Source organism: Mus caroli, unplaced genomic scaffold, assembly GCF_978045245.1.
Source record: "Mus caroli unplaced genomic scaffold, Mus_caroli_1 scaffold_2, whole genome shotgun sequence".
Classification (NCBI taxonomy): domain Eukaryota; kingdom Metazoa; phylum Chordata; class Mammalia; order Rodentia; family Muridae; genus Mus; species Mus caroli.
In genome coordinates, this window is record NW_028227257.1 from 88,165,915 (window position 1) to 88,187,570 (window position 21,656).

Here is a 21,656-nt window from a genome sequence, read left to right on the forward strand (position 1 = left end):
AGGGAACTGTCCTACATACTCACACACTTCTGACCTCCTGGGGATGCTGCCCAGTGGAGACAAGCACACATCAACCATGCTAATCAGGCATGGCTGCTTTCCTGGGAGGGAAGGAGGGAGGGAGGGAGGGAGGGAGGGAGGGAGGGAGGGAGGGAGGGAGGGAGGGAGGGAGGGAGGGAAGGAAGAAGGTGCCTTAACAGCAGATGGTTTGGGCAGAGCCTCCTGTGAGAGGCCTGAGCCAAAGCAGAGAGTTAAAGTGACCAAACGTTTACCTCTTGAAGCATCAGTAGCAGGGAGGGGAGAGGCAGCCAAGGCCTCTGGCTTTAGGTTCTGGAATGTTCTCAGGGCTGAAGCAGGGAGATTGAGTACTACAAGGTAGGTGCCTATGCTTCTTGCTGGGAAGGGGAAGGAGGCAATCAAGATTTGCACAGACTGTAGAACATTTGTCTGTCCTGCTCCATTTATGTGAAGGGCAGGGTCTGTGGCCAAAGGTGACCTGGCAGGGAGGCTCTCTGAGCCACCAAAAACTGGGACTCAAGCCTTGGTAAACGGTGTTGTATGAGAAGACCCAATAGAGAACCAGGAAGAAAGCACAGCTAGACCCCCGAGTGGGTGCAAGGAACAGAAGCAACCACAAAGCTCTCAAGAATCCAGCCAGGACCTGGGGATGAGGAAGGTCCTAGGCCTTAGGGTAGGAGAAGCCAGTTCAGGACTGTGTGAGTGCAAAAGGGCTGCTAGATAGAAAATGCAATGGGGAGACAGTTGCTGAGAACTGGGCACAGGAGTTCACACTAATCCCCCAGTTTAGCAGGAGACTCAAGACGATTGTCATCAGTTCTTAGCCGAGGCTACATGGTAACTTCCAGGACAAACTGGAAATGAAAGAAAAACAAGTGATGGGGTAGTCCTGGCATACAGAGGCTTCACAGGGCTAAGAAACCAAAAGCAAGCATCACTCAGGTTATCAGGGGTGGTAAGGGCTCAAGGGGGTCTTTGCTGAAGGAGGCAGAGGTAGGAGGATCACGAGTTCGAGGCCAGCCTGGGCTACACATTTTTAGGCTGGGCATGGTGGTGCACGCCTTTAATCCCAGCACTTGGGAAGCAGAGGCAGGCGGATTTCTGAGTTCGAGGCCAGCCTGGTCTACAGAGTGAGTTCCAGGACAGCCAGGGCTATACAGAGAAACCCTGTCTCAAAAAAACAAAACAAAACAAAAACAAAAAAACAAAAAAAGAAAGGGTGGGTCTTGATAGCGGTGCCCTTCAGAGATTTCTGCGGGCGGTGATCCCAGTGCACAGGTGGGTGTTCCCAGCTCCCAGGAACAAGTATTTCTATCGTTTTTCTTCCTCCCCATGGTCATTGAGAGCTCATATTCCATTTCACACATGGGAAAGACAAGCCTTGGAACTATGAGGTCACTAATGCAATTCTCCACTGCCTGTTCACTTGTGGAACCAAGCTGTGGTCTTAGGTCACCTGGCTCCATAGTTGACTGCTCTTGGACCCCACTCCCCACCATCTCTCCTTTCTCAGCCATCTTCTGCAACCCTTTTCCCACCCCAGTTGCTGTGGAAGGCCAAAGACGGACTTGGGGAGCAGGATCTTGCCATCCGCTGATGCCCTCGATCTAGGTCTAGCTCTCAGGAGAGCAAAGCTTTTGCCAATGCTTGGAATGTCCCTGGCATGTGGAGGGAGGCCGAGGGGACCCAGGGCCACCGGACCGAAGCGTCAGCACTTCGGAGAGCGCCGGGGCGGGGCGGGGAGGGGGCGGGGCCACAAGACCCCAGCCGGCCCGGGGGCGCGCGCGGGGCGCTCTCGCCGGGGCCGCAGGCAAAGCGGCGCGCTGTCCGGAGCCGCGCCCGCCCCAGCTCAGTCCGAACCCCGCGGCGGCGGCGGCCTCCTCCACGCGCCTCCGCTGCCGCCGCCGCCGCCGCCGCCGCCGCTGCCGCCGCCTCCCGCGCCGCTCTCCGCCCGGATGGCCAGGGCTGCGCCCCGGAATGGCGGACCGAGAGAGCGGCCTGGGCGGGGGCGCCGCGTCCCCACCGGCCGCTTCCCCATTCCTGGGACTGCACATCGCGTCGCCTCCCAATTTCAGGTAAGGATCGAGGCCCGGAACCTCGGGATCCTTGGAGACCCTGAGGGCGGCGTCCTTTCCCAGCCGAGCCCCCAGCCCCCACAACCTCCAGTCCAGGTTGGTGGCCACCGCGTGGCCCCCCGCAGCTCCTTCTGCCATTCCGTGTCATGGGGTGGGGTGCTCGAGGTGGATCTGGGGCAGGAACCTGGGAGGTCGCCTTTCCCCTCCACCTTGGCGCTGAGAGTGGGTCTGGGGTTTGAATGGAATTCCCGGTGCAGCAACCCGCCCAGACTTTATCCTGCCGCGTTCAAGGTGTCTAACGCAAGGTGGAAGTAGGCTAAGGGGTTGGGGGCCCAGAGGCCCCAATTCAAAACCCTTGGTCCTTTAAGAAGAGTCGTGAACCCCTCTCCCAGCTAGCTTGGCCAGATGGGTCAGATTGCTAGGCGATCTTGGACAGGGTCTTCTGAATTTGGTCAGCTCCCTGGTCAGTTGTATCTCAGGACAAGTGCAGAAGGATTGGCCTCAACCAGTGAAACCCAACTTGCTTGAGGGAGGGGAATCTGCCTGTGGATATCCAGGGATACTGTTGGGGGGTCCCTACTGTGTAAAGACTCAGGACACCGAACTGAGCTCCTCTTTGACCCACCCCTCCATCTGATGTTAGACCAGGTGAATGAATTTCAGAGATGTAAGGCGTGATTGTTGAACCGGTGACTGTCCTCTCTTCACCTTTTCACACACACACACTCACACACACACACACACACAGAGAGAGAGAGAGAGAGAGAGAGAGAGAGAGAGAGAGAGAGAGAGAGAGAGAGAGAGGGTGACGAAGAAGAGAAGGGTGTCACTGCTCCAGAATCTAGAAGCTGAGACATACCTCATTGTTTCCTGTCAGGAGCAGGCGCCTTTCTCTCTCCTGGGACCCTTGCTCCAGCCAGGCCCCAGCTGGGCTCTGGCGCCAAGTTGTCATCTCTTGAAGGGGTCTCTAGCTCCCAGGTCCTCAGGTGGGCACACACACACACACACACACACACACACACGGGATCTTAAATGGTATGATCAGGCCCTGAATCCTCCAAGGAGGCCCTAAACCCAGCTGAGAGAACCAGAAGGAGGGGGCCAGAGGATGGTTCCAAACCTGAGGAAAGCCTCCAGGCTAATGCTTCAGATTCTCCCTGGCAGGTCAGGCCTTTGCAGGGGAAGAGAATTAGCTGTGAGGGACAGAGGTTCGAATCCTGTTTCCACTGCTTCCTCGCTGCCTGATCCAAGCGTGCTTTTGTCTTTGGTCTCATCTGTGGAGTGGGCTAATTAATATTGATTCCCACCTGGGAAGGAGACAGTATGCACCAAGTCACTGTTCAACAGGTAGCCGGCCACACTGGCAGAAATCTGTACAGCTTGTTTCTGTCAAAGTGTTTCTCTAGGGTAGTTCACTGAACCTTCACAACCACCCTGAGGGCCCACCCTCATCTGCCCTTTGCTGAGCTGAGGCGATGGAAGATAAGGAAGGCAAAGGGGCTAGCCTAGGAACCACAGAAATATCTGACTGGAAGGTCAGGACTGGAACCTGAAAGCAGGTCTCAGCCTGCTCTGTCCCCTCTCCCTATAGGCCCTATCTCTGGCCCAGGGTAGGCTCACACCCTATTCTGGCAGGAAATTGTTTATCATGCAGGCCCGAGAAGCCAAGATGAAGGCTACTAGCCAGGGAATGTGTGGCCAACTCTGGGCTATGTAGAGCGGGGGCAACAGTTTAGCAAAAGGCTGAGTGAGGAGTGGGCTGGCCTGCAGGACACTGTGCCCTAGCTGTGAGACAAAGCGGGCTTTGGAGATAACACTGGGCAGTGGGGCCTTGCATGGCCTAGTGCCTACTTCAACAACCCCCACTGCCCTTTCTCTTGTCCTGCTTCAGCAGCCACTGGTCTGGCTCCATTTAACCCTGAGCTGCGATGCCCATCTTATGACTCTTTGGTTGGGCTGTGGGTTCAACTGTTGTTTTTTGTTTTGTTTGTTTTTCGAGACAGGGTTTCTCTGTGTAGCCCTGGCTATCCTGGAACTCACTCTGTAGACCAGGCTGGCCTCGAACTCAGAAATCCGCCTGCCTCTGCCTCCCGAGTGCTGGGATTAAAGGTGTGTGCCACCATGCTCGGCTGGTTCAACTGTTCTTAAAGCTGTGTACTCCACCACTACTGCGTACTTAAGCCCTTTGGGTCCTTGTTTTTCCTTCAGTGTGTGTGTGTGTGTGTGTGTGTGTGTGTGTGTGTGTGATTTCTACTCTGAGCTTCTAGGATGTGTAAGCAGTCTGTGTCAGTGCTTTGCTCTCTGCACGACTCAGTCCAGAACAGGTGCTCAGCAGTGCTGGTTTACTACGGCTGAAGGGTGGACGCACGGGGCCATTTCTCCTGGAGAACAGAGTACTGGGAAGCACCGTGCTGAGAACCTCATGGGTCCAAGCGTGTGTGCTGCTGTAACCATGTGAACGGGTCAGTACTACCACTGCTTTCAGAGAAGGGAACCAAGGCATAGAGCCATCAGTAGCGGAGCTGATGCAAACCAAGAAATTTCAGCTCTGCTACCAAGAGAGCGAGCCCTGGGATCCTGGGGTGCACCTTTGGAGGGGTGAGCATGTGTGGCCTCGAGAGACGGGAGTGTCTGTTGGAAGCTGATTTAAATGAGTATGTGCTGGGTGGATTTCTGACTATGGAAATCTTCCATCTGGTCCCTAGTGGTATATCTATCTGCATGTAGGGTGGAGTGAGGACTTTTCCTTTTCCAATTTACCTGTTTAGGTACCATTTGGCTTCTTATTTTTGGATTAGCATGTGTGTATAAGTTACTGAGTTACTTACAGCATAGCGAAAGGATATTTTTAACTCATCCATGTTTTTCATCAAGAAATCTCTAGGGGAGGGGATTTAGCGCATTGCACAATGGATCCGTTGACCCTGGGTGTGTGGGATGAAGGGCTGGAACAAAGGAGAGTCATCCCAAGTGGAAGGGTCAGCAGGACAAAGGAGTATTCATGGGAAGCAATATGAACAGCCTGCTGTAAGTCTATGCCCAAGAGTCCTGGAAAGGGGAGACCTCAGAGAATGTCAACTTGTCAGGGTTGGGGGATGGATGCTAAGTGCTTGCCTGGTGTGTTGGAGGGCCTAGGTTACACTGTGGAAGAAAACAAAACAGAAACAGAAAAATGGCCCAGTAAATATCTCTTATGCAGAAACATGAAGGGGCAGTGACTTCCCCAAGAACACACAGCAAGTTAATAATAAAGTTGGGATGGAGCCAGGACCCAGATGGAAACCTGGATGATGTCAGATGACCCTACAGTGCTGCCTCTGCACAAGAGGCACTCACCTCAGAGCAGAGCCTCATTTACAGCTTTACAGAGCCATAGGCATTGCTCATCAAACAAACCTTTTGCTGGGCTCATCAGGAGGAGCAGTATGCAGAGGTCCTGACATGAGTCTGACCCCCATGCAGGTGACAATGTAGAGGTAGACAGTGTCTTCCCACATAGGCCGAGTGTGGTGGTCATGCAGGTACAGGTCCCACAGGGAAAAGTCAAGCAATCCTCACAGAGGGGGAAGGTTCACAGAGAAGGACAGGCTAGGGAACAGGCAAATAGGCAGGATGACACCTGTTTGGCAGTGTGAAGGGCAGAGTTGTGCAGTGGGTGGTGTCCTGGGGTCAGACAGGGGACTGCCAGCAGCTGGTGGATGGTGTGAGCTCACTCTGGCTGCTGAGCAGAGTGGATGGGGAGGCAGGGAGACTTGTGGTGGGACCATCCATCCTGCCCATTCTGCAGACAGGTGAGAAGGCATGGGTTCAGGATAGGAGATGGTTAGGGGACGGGGCAGACCAGGTCTTCCCGCTGGTCTGAGGATAAAGAAGATGCAGTAGTGACAAACCAGGGTGGTGCCTGGGCTCCTGGGGACATGAGAGGGGAGTCAGGCAGCAGGGTTAGCACCTTAGTGCTTGCCGGATTTCAGATTGGTGATCTTTGCTGATGGAGCTGCTGTAGTCAGGTGAGCAGTTGGTTTCGGCAGGGAGCAGGTGGGAAGTGTTCGAACCATGGTTCTGGGTGTGTCACTGTTCAGAGGAGACTACCGTCACCTTAGGAGGAACCTAGGACCTGGTGAGGATAAGATAGGATAGGAAGCAGAATGACAGTTGTTGCCTCTGGCCTAGCTGGTGAGCCTGTGGCATAGAGCAGAGGAGCTGGCTAGCCTGCAAGCCTCACACAGCCCAGCCATAGCCTGGGAAGGAGGTCTACCCCAGCCACCTAGCATCAGCCGTCACCTGGGTATCTGGATCCCTGGGAAATGGCACAACCTAATTCTGCCTTGGGGACTAAGGTTCCTATAAATTGTATCACTGCTCCCATCCCCACTCAGGGGTCTTATCCATTCTAGAATGTCAACTTTGTCCCCTGGCCCTGCTCATAGTCATGTCCAACTCTGGAAAACTCTCCTGGGTGCTGGCTGTGTTCTGTTCCTGGACTCGTAAGTAAGGGCCACACTGCTCCTATCCTCACCAGGCAGCTGAGGTTTCTAGCATCTGACAGGAGCTCATTAGTGGCTGCATGTAAATAGCTTTCATGGGTTGGAATGAGTTTAGAAGACTGAGGCCAGCCGGACAGTAGAGAGACTAGAGAGAAGAGTCTGCGGCTAGGTTTTGGGAACCAGAACCAGAAGTTTGCCCAGTAAAGCAAGGTTTCACCCATCACACAACTGCCTGTCCACGTGGGTCTTCTCGGGGAAGCCGTGGGTCCTTCAGTTTGCCTCCTTCACCCCCACCCCTGCCTTTGATAGAACAAGGTCTCACGTCATCCAGACTGGCCTGGAACTTACTGTGTAATTAATAGGACCTTGCATTCTTGATCCCCTTGTTGCCGTCCCCCAAATGGTTGGGTCACAGAAACCTCTTTGCGTGCACTCAGTGGATGGAGCTGTCTCCAGTCCCGGCTTGCCCTTTTGCTTACTTTATTGGTTGTCATTTTCCACATTCAGTTCATTCCAGAAGACACATAAGCTGTCTATTCAGTGGAATTCCAGACCCCACACTTCCCATCTGGCCCTGAGCTTGACTCTCCCACCTGGCTCTAGCAACCCAGTTCTAGCTTGGTGCCTAAAGAGTCCCACAAATTGGGTCAGCAGTACCACCCCCATGCAACATTGTGCACATTTCTGTGTAGAAGAGATTTCTACAGGTGGAATTGTCCGATTTCGAGGGGCTGAGTCACCCACTATTCAAGTTGGGTCCTTACCAACTTGAAGTTCAGGTTGGTATTCAAAAGGGAACTTACCTAAAACATTATCAAGTCGAAAATACAGAAGGAAGCATACAGGGATGCTGTAGTTTGTTCAACACTGACAACTCTTACTGGTGGGACCTTACCTGGTGAAGGGCATTATCGGCCAGATGCCCTTGGGCTGGGGCACACCATGGGCCTTACAACCCAAAGGGGGAACTAGAGTTATTCTATAACTACAACTAGGAGGGGCTAAGAGCCACCAGAAAGGTGGGGTGCCCTGTCCTTCTAAGTCAGAGGAGCCCAGGGGCTGGTGGAGCAGGAGGCTAGACAATGGCGTACTCTCAGGACCTCTTGGAAGCCAGCTCTGTAAGATTTAGGACTGTAAGGACAGGCTGGACCCCTGGATCTCAAGTGCTCCATCACAGGAAGGCCACAGTGCACCATAGCTAGACAAGAAGCTGGAAATCGAAGGCTCAAATGTGGCTTCTGACAGTCCATACCTGGCTTCCGTCGGCCTGACTCAGTGATGGCCTGGTGCTGTGTTTGGCCCTCACTTCCTGTGTGTGACCGTCTGTCTGTCTCTGCCTGTTCCTCGAGGAGGTGAGGGAAGCTGGAACTGCTGTGGGGAGGGATGCAAAGACAAGGGGACCGAGGCAGCAGGGCAGCGTGAAACAAATGAGAATACCTGGAGCAGGTTCAACAGAACCCAGCCCAGGCCTGGGCAGGGTGGGGAGTGTGGGGTGTGCTCATAGCCAGAGCCTGAGCAAGGTCTTGCTGGAGACCAGCACTTCAAGAGGGTGTCTACTGCAGAAAGACAGACATCAGAGTCAGGCTGGCCTCCAGGGATATAGGGTCACCAAACATGACTATGCTGTGTGTCTACCCAACATGGGCAAGCAGGGCTGATGGGTGCAATCCTACTGCTCTGAGAGGTTACCCAAGGCACAACCCCTAGGAAGAGGCTGCCGCCTTGCCAGGCTGTGTGGTTCTCCTGTACCACCTCCCAGGCCAGAGCTCAGATTTCCAAGAAAATGTCTTGTATGAGGTCAGGAGAACACCCTCTCCCCCCTAACCCCGCCCCTCCAGCTTCCCACCCCTGAACATGAGATGCAAGTTCCTTTCCCTTCAGCAAGTGTCTCTTGGTTCTGCCCAGGAGATCTAGCCCATGGTGGCTAGGGGAGAGTGGGTGACAGCAGAGGTGAGCCCTTGGCCAGTCCTGCCCCCTCCTTGGTAGTGACCTCCTCTGTCCTGTATAATTCAGATGCTCCATCTTATCCTGGGGTAGCCGGGAGGAAGGGAACTGAGGTTTATAATATGTATGCCTGAGCCTTAGGGCACCTCATCTGTGAGATGACCCAGAGCCCGATTCAGGGAGATAATGGCATGTAGCAGGGTTGGAAGAAGCTGGTCCAGTTCCTGCACTCACCACATCACCTTGCCTACCAGCCTCAGTCTCTGGCCCCCCTGTGGCCCCATGGGCTGGTGGCAGCTTGGAAGAAGAGTGAGGGTCTGCTCTTAGCTCCAGACCTGACACGGTGTCATCCTGCCCCCCTCCCCACTTAGGAGAAGCACCCCAAGTTAGATGGGGTTAAGGACACCAAGGGTTTTAAGTGGATGAAATGTGTCATCCCCTGATACTTGTTTCATGGGTGAGTTCGGGAGGGAGAGACAGTAAGACAGTAAGAACCTTCCTTGCCCTCAAGGGAGCTAAGGGTTAATGGAAGGCTCCTAACCAGAGAGCCCTTCTCATCTTTGCCCAGTTAACCTAGTGCCCTCATCTGCTCTGGCCCCACTCAGACCTGTTGTTCAGAGGACTGGCTTATCAGACCATGCTGAGAGGACATAGACACACAGACACATCTTGCAGCCATGCAGAATCCTGAAGCCCCACTGTAAACCCTTCAGTCTGAGGAAGGGCGGAGGCTGAGGTTGTCCTGAGGCCACACCTGGCGTGGGTCTACTGGCATGCAGTGTGTGTCTGACACCTGCATCAGCTCTGCCCTCCGAGAGCTAGGAGCTAGGAAGGGAGAAGGACAGATGATGAGAGAGGTGCACCCCACCCAGCTTTGTAGCCAGGATGGGTAGGACATCTCTGTTGGATCCAACCAGAGGACGACACCAGAGAGGGCTAGGAGAGCTTCCTGAAGGAAGGCTTCTCTGAGCACTGTTGGGGCCCAGTGCCCACCCTTGGGAGGCAAGGCTCAGTAAACACACAAGACTGGAGTCTTCTTCCCCTTGCAGACTGGAGGGCTTTTGAGTGAGGAGAGGCAGGATGGTGGTGTCCCTTAAGATGTTGTCTCATGGCCACAGGAGGGATCAGAGAGGCCTAAAGGGAGACTGAGGCTGGCAGGCAAGGTGGTGTGGTGAATGCAGGAACTGGACCAGGGTGTGGCAATAAGGAGACAGGTGTGTGCAGACGCCAGCAGAGCTGGGGGCATCTGAGGACACTCCCAGAGAAGATGCCCAGTGGGATCCAGGAACTGCCTTGCTGTCTGGGTCCCAGACCTTACAGGCAGGCTGCATTTAACGTTAGCCACAGGGCCAGGAGGCCAGACTGAGGATGGTGCTCTGGCCTCTGGACCAGCCCCCTTGCCACTTCCGTACCAGCTGGTAGCCACACCCCCATACCTGGGAACCTGCTACCTTTGAGGTCTTAATTTTCCAGGGCAGTTGTCACTAGGGACATCCATGTTCAGTCAAAGTCATTTCCAAATGACTCCCGACCCTGCTCTAAAGACGTGCAAACTCTAGTGGTACTCATTGCTGTTTCCCTGCGCATCCTTCCAGTGAGCGCCAATCCCAGACCCAACCGTCCTGGCCCTGGGCTTGCAGAAGCCTCGCCGAGGCGGTGTGGAGGCGGAGCCTGTGTCTGTGTGGAATCAGGTGTCCCTTCTTAGGGCCCTTCGGGAACCCCCTCCATCTTCCCATTTGGCACCCTGAGTGTGTCGCTGGCCCTTTAAAGCAGATCAGGGTCTGGCGTTGAGGGGAAAAAAAAAGTACCAGATTTCTGCTGTCTGCTTACATGCCTGGCCTTGGGAGGGAAGGGGGGGTCACTCCAGCCCCCAATAGGGGCACTGGAAGGGCAGGTGGAGCCAGTAGCATTGATTGCAGTAACCTGATCCCGCGGGGGAGGCGACGACATCGTTGCGTGTCGGGCTGCCAAGGGAGGAAGCTGCCCGCATCTGAGGGTTGGGCCAGGAAGAGTTGGGGCTGGGGCCTGGGTCGGCAGCTGCGGCCTCCTCTCTGGCCCATCTATTTTTAATGAGCTCCCCAGGCTTCTGCAGCCGGCCGGATGCAGAAAGGCAGGCCCAGTTGGTGGAGGCCAGAAGTCCCAGCCCTGCCTTGAGCTCTGGCCCCCCTACCCTTCTGGGCATGAGAGGGCAGCCCTGGAGCCCCGCAGCCCCCTGGCCGGGCAGGGCTCTCCATGCAGCTGGTACTGAAGATGGATTCGAGCCCAGACAATGACAGCTGGTTGGAGGATCAGTGGGAGCACTGGTAGGGTCCTGGGGCCTGGCCTCGTGGGGGAAGGGCGAGTCGGGAGGCACTCCTCGGAGCTCAGGGGCCCTGTTTAGACTGAGTGAGGTAAAAGGCAGAGGTGTGAGCCTTCTAGGCATCCCTGGGAGCTACACCCTGTCCTTCCTCTCCTGGGTGACCTTGGATGAGCTTGTATGCCTCTGCTATGTACCTAACCTTCTGGTCTCTGGGAAAAGGCCCAGGCATTCTCTCCAAGTCCCCAGATGTCCCATTTATACTAAGCCAGACAGAATACCAGGGTTAGGGTGAGCCGGTGCAGGGGACAGGCCGGTACCACAGTGGCAGTCTCAGCAGTGCATTCCAAGGTGGGCACACAGGGTAGCCTGGGCTTCTGGAAGCCTGTTAGTGTTCTAGTACCAAGTGTTCTCCCTGACCGCATGTGTCCAGGGTCCTTACAGCAGCCGAAATTGTGTAGTTGAAGAGATGACACCAAGAACGTTAGCAGGGAGTTCCAGGTCCCCTTCACTGTGACCATGGCTCAATGGTGTATATCTTTGTGGATGAGAGAAAGGGGCACCTACTGTGCCCTTCTGGTGGCTCTTTGGGTCTTGATAACTGTGGAGTGCAAAGGTTTCCCTACTCTGGTACCTCTTGGGGTTGACATGGCCTTGGCAGTGCCTTGGCCACGGAGGCCTCTCTCCAATAGAGCCAAAACTCTGCACAGTTGGGCCTTCTAGGACTGCCTTCTGGTTGGCAGCAGGATGGAGAGCTCCCAGCCGGCGAGGCTGGAGAAACCTGGAGCTACCTCCTCCGCCACCCTAGGTGGAATGCCTTTTGGCTCCAACCCCAAATCCTTCTCCTGCCACTGTGCTGACAGACTGAGTCCTTCATCTGGGAGCTGCTACCTGGCTCCCAGTGTCTTCCCCTGAGAAGAGGGAGATGCCAGCAGGCTTAGACGGGGCGATGGCCCCCTGGGTTGTAACTTTGGTGTCTGTCCTCGCCAGGCTCACCCATGACATCAGCCTGGAGGAGTTTGAGGATGAAGACCTTTCGGAGATCACCGACGAGTGCGGCATCAGCCTGCAGTGCAAAGACACCCTGTCTCTCCGGGTAAGGGCTGGGAGGAGGGGGACAAGGATGAGGGGACCCCAATATTTACAAAGGAGTGTGTGTGGCACTCCTAGGAAGTGAAATAACAATATAGGAAGCATCTGGTATAATGTTTGACACATCTTGTGTGCTCAATCCGAAATCTTCATTTAATATTTTGTATCATTTTGCTGGTGAGAAAGCCAGAAGCAGCTCCTTCAGTTGCTCACAGGGAGAGAGAATGGAGGAGGCTTGAGACATAGGACAGTGGCAGTGAGGGCCAGAGTGAAGGGAAGGGCCTCTCAGGAGCGTCTTGGCAGAGGGCCTGCAGGGTGGAGCCTGGTGGACTCTGCAGTGCTTTGGGGCAGGAAAGAGGAACCCGGGTGCTGCTGGACTAGCTCCTGTGGCTGCTGCCTCTGCACCACCCTGACCACACCACCAGCCTTTTAGGCTCTCAGTGGCCCTGCAGAAGGCTTGTTCCAGTATTGATATTGCTCGGAGCCCCTGGGTTTCACCATAGTGACAGACTCTCTCCTGTCTTCATATCTGAGTGCCAGGGTACCCAGGATACATGGGGATCCCCACTCTGTTGTCAGAACACAAAGCAGGGACCTACTTGCAGGATACAGAAGGCAACTGTACAGGGTTCAGTATCAGAAGCCAAAACTTCATCTATAGCAGGTAGTTGAGGAGCTAGATATGGCCTTTTGATGGCTGTGGTGTGAGCCAGGGGAGGGCATTTGTCTTAGTGGTGCCCTCCCAGTATCCCTAGCACTTTTAGAAACTTCTAGGCAAAGGAAAGCAAGCTGGGAAGATGACTTTATGGTTCCCACACCAAATCCTTCACTCTCTTACCAGGCCAGCAAGGATAGAGGCAGAAGCTATTTCTGGGCTTGGGCAGTGGTCCCAGAGCTAGGTCATGACTTCCCTAAGGTCCTATACCTGCTCTGGACTTTGAAACCACTGTCATATGTAGGGCTGCAGAAGGTCTTCTGCAATTAGCCAGAACTCCCTCCACTCCTTGTAGTTCTAGACTAACTAGGGTGATCTCCTGGTGGGAGTCTAGTCAAAGGCTCAGCGGCTTTAACACATGTTTCGCCGTGTCTTCTCCTCTCTGGTAACCGGGAGGACAGTAGTATAGGCCCAGTCAACTCTTGAGGGTTGAAAAAAAAAAAAAAAAAAAAAAAAAAATCAGAGGATCTGTCCAAGGTGCCAGGAGTTAGAGAGGCAGCAGCATTGGAAGTAGCACGTAGTTCAAGACTGGGGATGTGTTCTGGTTAGGGCTCCCTTTAAAGTTTCCCTTCGGGTTCGCACTGCGGTCTTCCTCACCTGGCTGACATGCACTTTTCCCAGTTTGCTTCAGTGACCCCTTCAAATGCCAGTTGTCTCACTCATCCCTATTGGGGCAGGAATTCCTGGGCGACCCCTAGGTCTCCATGGCAACAGTGGTGATTTCACTCTGGGCTCGGCTTACAACCCGGGTGAGGTCACTGGCCGTTACCAAGGGAACGGAAGGGTGCAAGGAATCTGGAGGGGGGAACCGTGGGAGAGGAGAGGCGTGGGCGGTTCTCTTTGCTAGCTGGCGTAGGGATGCGGCCTCCGCGTGGGAGGAGGGGTGGCGGACGGGAGAGGCCCAGTGCTTCTGTCTCCGCCTGGCTCCCAGTGTTTCTCCCCTTGCGGCCGCAGAATGGACTCTTCCGATTGGGAGGCGGGACACAGAGGCATCAGACCCACCCCTCCTGTGAGACCCCTCCCCCGCTCACAAGGCCCCTCCCCTGACTCCCCTCCGTCCGCGCTGTGCAGCCCCCGCGCGCCGGGCTGCTGTCTGCGGGTAGCAGCGGCAGCGCGGGGAGCCGGCTGCAGGCGGAGATGCTGCAGATGGACCTGATCGACGCGGCAGGTGACACTCCGGGCGCCGAGGACGATGAGGAGGAGGACGACGACGAGCTCGCTGCCCAACGACCAGGAGTGGGGCCTCCCAAAGCGGAGTCCGGCCAGGATCCGGCGCCTCGCAGCCAGGGCCAGGGCCCGGGCACAGGCAGCGGAGACACCTACCGACCCAAGAGGCCTACCACGCTCAACCTTTTCCCGCAGGTGCCACGGTCTCAGGTGAGCAACCCTGGGCAGAGAGAGGGGGCGGTGCCCTGGGTGGGCCGGAAAGATGGAGGGACGTGGGCCTGTTGGTGATGCCGGGGAGGGACAGGCTTTCTGCAGGGAAGGATAGAGGAAGGGCTTGAAGAGGGACAGGAAAGTCTGTCCTGAGAGGGACTGAATCCAGCTGTCTGGGTATGGAGCCTGCACTGCTAGGGATTTGTGTAGGGAGAGTTGCAGAGAACTAACAAAGGAGTTGAGGTCCTGCAGTTAGGTCCTCTTTGGGTTAGTGCATCTGGGAAGGTTGAGGCAGCAGGAGGGCCTGGGGAAAAAGAGCCTCTGAAATGAGATGAAGGTGGGGAAGGGAATTCAGGGTCTGTCTCCAGTTGGACATTTCAGCAGCTGGACATTCCAGAAGGCAGCAATAGAGATGGGGTGGGGGTGGAATTGCTTGGCTGAGTTGGGGGGCCTAGGGCCCCTTGCTGGTGGCTGGATGCCAAAGAGGGCTGCCTCGACCCATTGTCTTACAGGCCTAGTCAGGAGAGATACTGGGAGGGAAAAAGCTGGGGAGGTAGGGCTGCTGATGGATGGTGCAGGGGCTGCAAGGAAGGGGTTGGTCCCTTTCCCAGTATCCTCTGGCATGGCTTCTGGCAGCCCAGCTCATCAATGGTGTATGTTGCTTATGGCATTCCCTGGGGAGGGAGCCCAAGTTGTGTGTGGAGAGCCTTGTGCAGGGGCACTGTTCAGGGTCTCAGGAGGCTGAGAATGTGGGATTCGTGAGCATCCTGGGAGATGCAGGAAGGAGGGCTGCTGATACTACATCTGTCATTCCTCAGTCACATGGTTCAAAGTGGGGGTGAGTGTTCTGGAGTCATGGTTTGAATGACTCACCCAGGCCCACAGGCAACTCCCAGGGAGACCCTTCCTTGTGCCAGGATGTCCTTGCCACTTTGCTAGACCCCAACTTTCTGAGCTCGAAGACAGGGAGTCAGTCGCCAGGTTCTTCGCCAGGGTTGGGTTTGTGCATGGGAACATGTTTCCTGTCAGTGTCTGGGCTGCTCTCCTGGGAGCTGTGCTTCTTCCTCCAACATCTGCTACTCAGCACCCACACTGGCCAGCACCACTGCATCTCTTGAGGGTTGTCTCCAAGCCAGCAGGCCTGTGGGGAGGGTGCTAACTTCCCACCCTGCCTGCCTGCTAGAGGATGGTTGGCAGAAAGGCCTTTGACAAGGCAAGATGGGGTGGGAACAGCCTAGGGATGGCCTGATGGGGGCAGGACCAGGGCCTCCCTGTGCCGGGCACTGCTGACTACTGCTTCTTCATAAGAGCCTTTTGTTCTCTGCACAGGACACGCTGAATAATAACTCTTTAGGCAAAAAGCACAGTTGGCAGGACCGTGTGTCTCGATCATCCTCCCCTCTGAAGACAGGTAAGTCAGGCCTCTCTCCCCAAGCTGGAGACCCAGTAGTCTTCACCTGGCTCACCTGGGCTGAGGTCATCTGGAAGCCAGTGGCTGGCTGCAGAGGACAGTTGGGAAGAGGAGGGGACAGGCATCTGGACAGAGGTTCTGCCCTCAGCACCCACCTGCCTGTCCTCCAGGAGAGCAGACCCCTCCACATGAACACATCTGCTTGAGTGATGAGCTGCCACCCCAGGGCAGTCCTGTTCCCACCCAGGACCGCGGCACTTCCACCGACAGCCCTTGTCGCCGAAGTGCAGCCACCCAGATGGCACCTCCAAGTGGTCCCCCTGCCACTGCGCCTGGTGGCCGGGGCCACTCCCATCGAGACCGAATCCACTACCAGGCAGATGTGCGGCTCGAGGCAACTGAGGAGATCTACCTGACCCCAGTGCAGAGGCCCCCAGACCCTGCAGAACCCACCTCCACCTTCATGCCACCCACGGAGAGCCGGATGTCAGTTAGCTCGGATCCAGACCCTGCCGCTTACTCTGTAACTGCAGGGCGGCCGCACCCCTCCATCAGTGAAGAGGATGAGGGCTTCGACTGCCTGTCATCCCCAGAGCGAGCTGAGCCGCCAGGTGGAGGGTGGCGGGGAAGTCTTGGGGAGCCACCACCGCCTCCACGGGCCTCACTAAGCTCAGACACCAGCGCACTGTCCTACGACTCGGTCAAGTACACACTGGTGGTGGATGAACATGCCCAGCTTGAGTTGGTGAGCCTGCGGCCGTGCTTTGGAGATTACAGTGACGAAAGCGACTCTGCCACTGTCTATGACAACTGTGCCTCTGCCTCCTCGCCCTACGAGTCAGCCATTGGTGAGGAGTATGAGGAGGCCCCTCAGCCCCGGCCTCCCACCTGCCTCTCAGAGGACTCCACCCCGGATGAGCCTGATGTCCACTTCTCTAAGAAGTTTCTGAATGTCTTCATGAGTGGCCGCTCTCGTTCCTCCAGTGAGTCGGTGAATGGGGGGAGCAGTGTGGGAACCTGAACAGGGCCTCACACACCACATAGTCTGCCTGACAGCAAGACAGAGCTTTCTACCTGCTCCGAGCCACCTCCTCCAAACTATTGCCTTCCCACAGGTGCCGAGTCCTTTGGGCTGTTCTCCTGCGTCATCAATGGGGAGGAGCATGAGCAAACCCATCGGGCTATATTCAGGTGAGGGCTGCCCCCTTCCATGCCTCTGCCAGCTCATCACTGGCATCCCCTCAGCTGCCGGGGAACCATACCCTCTTGTCGGAACTCAGCTTAGTGACAAAGTGCCGAGGTGCTGTGAACTATAGGTGTTAGGACTATACACCTAACCTGGGTAGGGGCCGGAGAGATGCCCACCCTACATAGAACCTATGTACCCTAGGCAAGCTGCTCACTTTCATTTAAATTTCTTAAGGCCTAGGCTCCCTTTCTCCCTGGCCCTGGGTTTTTGGATATGAGTGTCACGCGTTCCTTCGGAGTCTGCACTGTGACGGGCACATGGGTAATCTACAAACGTCAGCGGCTCAGGACCCCAGACTGGGCCTGGCTAAAGTGCTCTGTGAGCAGCACCTTCCTTGCCCTTGGGGACAGGTTTGTGCCTCGGCATGAAGATGAACTTGAGCTGGAAGTGGACGACCCCCTGCTGGTGGAGCTGCAGGCAGAAGACTATTGGTACGAGGCCTATAACATGCGCACCGGAGCCCGTGGGGTCTTCCCTGCCTACTATGCCATTGAGGTCACCAAGGAGCCTGAGCACATGGCAGGTAGTACAACTCCCACAGTCTGGTCTTAACCACCCCTGCCATCTGCTTGCCAACTCGCTGCCAGTGAACACACACCCCAGGTCTTAGCTAGCCAGGGAGAAGAGGAGAGGTCATTTCAGTTCCATTTCACAGTTAGTAAGTGAGGCCCCGCCAAGTCAGGGCCTGTGGGGATGATGGCATCGTCGTCTGAGTCACTCTTCATGCTCCTCTCTGCTTGGCTCAGCTCGGAGACCCTTGCTGATGGCTCTCTTAGACTCCTCCTTGTATGCTTGCTTTCCAGCCCTTGCCAAAAACAGCGACTGGATTGACCAGTTCCGGGTGAAGTTCCTGGGCTCTGTCCAGGTTCCTTATCACAAGGGCAATGATGTCCTCTGTGCTGCTATGCAAAAGGTACCCACGTTTGGATCCATGCTTCTTCCCGGGGGGTCGGGGAGCCTATTCTCAGCCAGCCCACACTATTGGGGAAAAGGATACAGGGATCTGGAGGCTGTGCTGTGACACAGTGAGACAGCTTCCAACAGAAGCCCATCCCTGCACAGATCGCCACCACCCGCCGGCTCACCGTGCACTTTAACCCGCCCTCCAGCTGTGTCCTTGAGATCAGCGTCAGGGGTGTCAAGATAGGCGTCAAAGCCGATGATGCTCTGGAGGCCAAGGTGACTTCCTTCAAGCCTCAGCCTTCTTGCCCCACGGGTGTCTCCTCCCCCTTGGTGTCTTGCCTTCCCACAGATACCGCATTGTCCCTCCTGCCTACTTCCTACCAGCTGACTTCTTGCTTCTCCCATCACTCCTGTAGGGAAATAAATGTAGCCACTTCTTCCAGCTAAAGAACATCTCTTTCTGTGGATACCATCCAAAGAACAACAAGTGAGTACAAGGGGCAGGCAGGAGAGTCCCACTGGACGACATCTTCAGACATGGTGGGTGGGTAGGGCTCAGAATCTTGTCTCACAGATGCCTGCCTTCCACAGATACTTTGGGTTTATCACTAAGCACCCTGCTGACCACCGGTTTGCCTGCCATGTCTTTGTGTCTGAAGATTCCACCAAAGCCCTGGCGGAGTCTGTGGGGTATGTGTTTACGTGTGTGCGTGGCGCCCACGTGCTGTTTTCATGCTCAGTTGTCAGCATCACCCCTGCCCTCTAGTTCTGGAAGCCCCAATCCTGGAAGAGGCTGGGAGGTCCCAAGAAGCTCAGGTTCTGGACCACTCCTTGTTGGTTAGCCACTGGTCCTCTCCCCACTCGGCCCTTTCTCTTTGGGCAGTAACTGCCCAGAGGACAGTTAAGCTGTCCCCAGCCCTGGATCTCCCTTGTGGAGCCTGGGCTGAGGCTCGCGGTCACTCCCGTGTCCCCTACTTGCCAGGCGTGCATTTCAGCAGTTCTACAAGCAGTTTGTGGAGTATACCTGTCCTACAGAAGATATCTACTTGGAGTAGCAGCATCCCCACTCTCTGCAGCCCCTCAGCCCCAAGCCAGTGCGAGGACAGCTGGCTGCTGACAGGATGTGGTACTGCCACGAGAGAATGGGGGAATGAGGGCTGTTGGGTCGGGGGGGCCGGGGTTTGGGGAGAGGCAGATGCAGTTTATTGTAATATATGGGGTTAGATTAATCTATGGAGGACAGTACAGGCTCTCTGGGAACTGGGGAAGGGTGGGGCTGGGGGGTGGGGGTCAGGCCCCTGGCCACAGAGGGATCCCCTAGGAACAGAGGCACTGTCCCATGCTAGGGGCCCTGGCTTTCTGGCTCTTGGCTCCTGCCTTGACAAAGCCCATGCCACCTGGAAGTGTCCAGCTTCCCTTGTCCCCACCTTGACCGGAGCCCTGAGCTCAGGCTGAGCCCACGCACCTCCAAAGGACTTTCCAGTAAGGAAATGGCAACGTGTGACCGTGGAGACCCTGTTCTCATCTGTGGGGCCTCTCTGGGCAGCTCCAACCTCCAGTCTGGCTAGCACGCAGGTCCTCGCAAGGTTGTATGTGCAAGGAGAGGGCCATAAGCAAGCCCCGTCTGCCAGGAAAAGGAGGCCTCTCAGCTGGCCCCAGCCAGCCGGTCACTGTCTTGTCACCTGGCTACTATTAAAGTGCCATTTCTTGTCTGGACCAGAGTGGGTGTATTTACTTGGACGGACCCCTGCTGGGCCTTCTTGCGCCACACAGGCTATGGAGCCAAGCACTTGCTGCCCAGAATAGCTTTATGCGGGGTTCCCATCACAGGTTCACATCATAGTAATAGTCAGCCATGTTGGGCCCGTCCCGCTTGCGCTGCTGGGCCTGGGAGAGAAGGGGTCGGGGCCCACCTGCCCTCGGGTGCTTGGGTCTGAGCCCATAGTCTAAAGAGAGAAGAGAGAAGGGTGGAAAGAAATACTGCTGACTGGGAATGGGGCTATAGCCAGCTCTCAAGAGGCAGTCTGGGAGTAGAAGTAGGGCTTAGCTCTAGTGGACCTCTAAGGGCACCTGCTATGGAGGGTGGGGGAGGGGAGAGAAATACTACCCTACCATCCACCAGGCCTGAGAGAGGCTGCAACAGTTCCAGCGGGGCTGAAAATTCCTCCGGAACAGATTGCTGAGACCTATGGGAAACATTGCTGTGCTGAGCCCTAACCCAAAAGGCCATTGCCACTTCTTTGTGAGGGACAGTCCAGGGTAAAGACTTCATGAACTAACCCTTCCCAGGATAATGGTCAGCCTCTTCCAGAGTCTTGTAGGCCCTGAGGCTCTGGCCTTACCTCTGGGGCTGAGGTCGAAGGAGTGCGCCTGCCAGGATGAGGTAAAAAAGGAAGAGACTGAGCCCGGCCCTGGGGTACAGAGCCCCAAGCATGGCGAGAACCATCGTCTCCAGCTCCTGCTGTGGGGGCTATCTGCCCCTCCCCCAGCTCGACAGAACCTGGTGCCAGTTCTCAGGGCCACCTCACAAAGGACATTAATTCCAGGGTTCAACATCAGCACTATCACACACGTCCCTGCCAAGACACACCTCCCTTCAGTTCTAGGGACCTGCCAATTCCATACTATCCAACTCCAAAGCCCTGTCCATCACTCTAGACTACTGGATGCCACCAGTCCTCCATACCCACATGGAGTCCCCATGGTCTGCTGGGGTTATCTGTCTCCCGTCCCAGTGCCTTGGTTGAGCCTCTCTCATGTCATGCCCAATTGTCAGAGTACCCATGCACTTTCTTCTCTGCCTGCCCACCGACCCATTTACCATGGAGTGCTCAAGATATGGTCAACAGCTCCCTTTCCCCACTGCCCACCACACCAAGTATATGACACCAGACCTTCCCTGGGGCCTCAGGCCACCCAGTCCCTATGCCCTTACAGCATAGTACTTCAGTGAGATCCACCAAGAGTCCACAGTCGCCTATCTGACAGCTATGGGCTAGAGTGTAACTTGATGGCTGCGTCTCTATCCAGCTCCAAAATGCCAAGACTGTGGTAGTTTTGGTTCACAGCCTGATGAGAAGCTTGGTTCTCTGCTATCACTGCAGGAGGCACCTGCCACTGTGCTGCCTAACACTACTTCCATCTCCAAGATCCCAGCAGGTATGGTCACAGATTCCCTCTGATCGTCGGGACCTGCCGGGATGGAACTATGCCTTGCATGGCATTGAATCCCACTACAGTGCAAGCACCCAGAGGACGCCTGTCAGGCTAAGCAGAAGGTTACAGGTTCTAGAGCCAACAAACCGACAAACTGTCCTTCCCACTGCCCTGGCTCACAGCAGTCATCTATGGCTCTCAGAATCAAGCATGTCAGGTTAAGGCTGGGACTATGAGGGCATCTTGGATGAGGGGAGACCTGAGGGACAGGTGTAGACAATGTTCTCCAAAGGCCATTGGCAGCACTGCTGGGAACAGTCCACACAACACAAGGACAGGAGGGAGGTGTGACAGCTTAGCCCTATGGTCCCACAATGAGACTGCCATTGAGTTTGAGGCCCACGAGTCTCTTGTCTAAGAGGAAAGGACAGGGAGTATGGACAGAAGAGTCGAGGCCCATCCAGTCCTGCCACACCCTCCTCTGCCTTCTCCAAGTAGCCTGCACGGCTCCAGCAATCTCGGTCTTCCTGAGCCAGTCAGCCTGTGGGGAAGTGTCCTGGAGAGAAACTCCAGCACACACCCAGACTCTGCCCATTCCCTTACAGACTCAGGGTCACTCTATCTCCTGCAGTAGAGAAGAGTGTCTCCTAGGGCTTGCTGGTCAGCCCTGCAGGGGAAAGAATAAATGGGGGCCCTGGCTACAAGGAATGTTAGATAGACTACGGTAATCCATGGCCCAGTTCAGCTTGTCTTCACCAGGGACCAGTGAGCCGGAAGCATCTAGTCAGGCAGCTGAGGCAAATGGTGACCCATGCCGGAGAAGGCTAAGTCACAGCAGCTCCCTGGGCCTGATGGAGACCTCCTGCTCTGTGACGAGGAGCAGAATGCAGTGGCTTCCTTCTAGGAGGATGTGAAGAGGAACATCTGTGGTGACTG

The 21,656-nt window shown here is 55.7% G+C and overlaps 2 protein-coding genes across 3 annotated transcripts; one reads left to right on the plus strand and one right to left on the minus strand.

Annotated features, from left to right (window-relative positions):
* Nucleotides 1-1,778: 1,778 nt before the first annotated feature.
* Mapk8ip1 (mitogen-activated protein kinase 8 interacting protein 1) lies at nucleotides 1,779-19,280 on the plus strand. Of its 2 annotated transcripts, none has more exons than XM_029474557.2 (12): nucleotides 1,779-2,093; nucleotides 11,808-11,913; nucleotides 13,696-14,001; nucleotides 15,331-15,412; nucleotides 15,583-16,395; nucleotides 16,528-16,603; nucleotides 17,012-17,184; nucleotides 17,465-17,574; nucleotides 17,724-17,840; nucleotides 17,981-18,051; nucleotides 18,156-18,254; nucleotides 18,547-19,280. In XM_029474557.2, exons 1-12 carry the CDS (start codon nucleotides 1,996-1,998, stop codon nucleotides 18,617-18,619), a joined length of 2,124 nt encoding a protein of 707 aa, XP_029330417.1. In that variant the 5' UTR covers nucleotides 1,779-1,995; the 3' UTR covers nucleotides 18,620-19,280. The 2 variants fall into 2 exon arrangements, with proteins under 2 accessions (XP_029330417.1, XP_021011064.1); XM_021155405.3 differs by lacking the exon at nucleotides 1,779-2,093 and adding an exon at nucleotides 10,392-10,824.
* Nucleotides 19,278-21,603, minus strand: Frey1 (Frey regulator of sperm-oocyte fusion 1). Its single transcript, XM_021155404.3, has 3 exons — nucleotides 19,907-21,603; nucleotides 19,677-19,750; nucleotides 19,278-19,510 (listed from the first exon to the last, which is right to left on the minus strand). The coding sequence occupies exons 1-3, from the start codon at nucleotides 20,008-20,010 to the stop codon at nucleotides 19,389-19,391; spliced, it is 300 nt and encodes a 99-aa protein (XP_021011063.1). The 5' UTR covers nucleotides 20,011-21,603; the 3' UTR covers nucleotides 19,278-19,388.
* Between the last annotated feature and the right edge of the window lie 53 nt (nucleotides 21,604-21,656).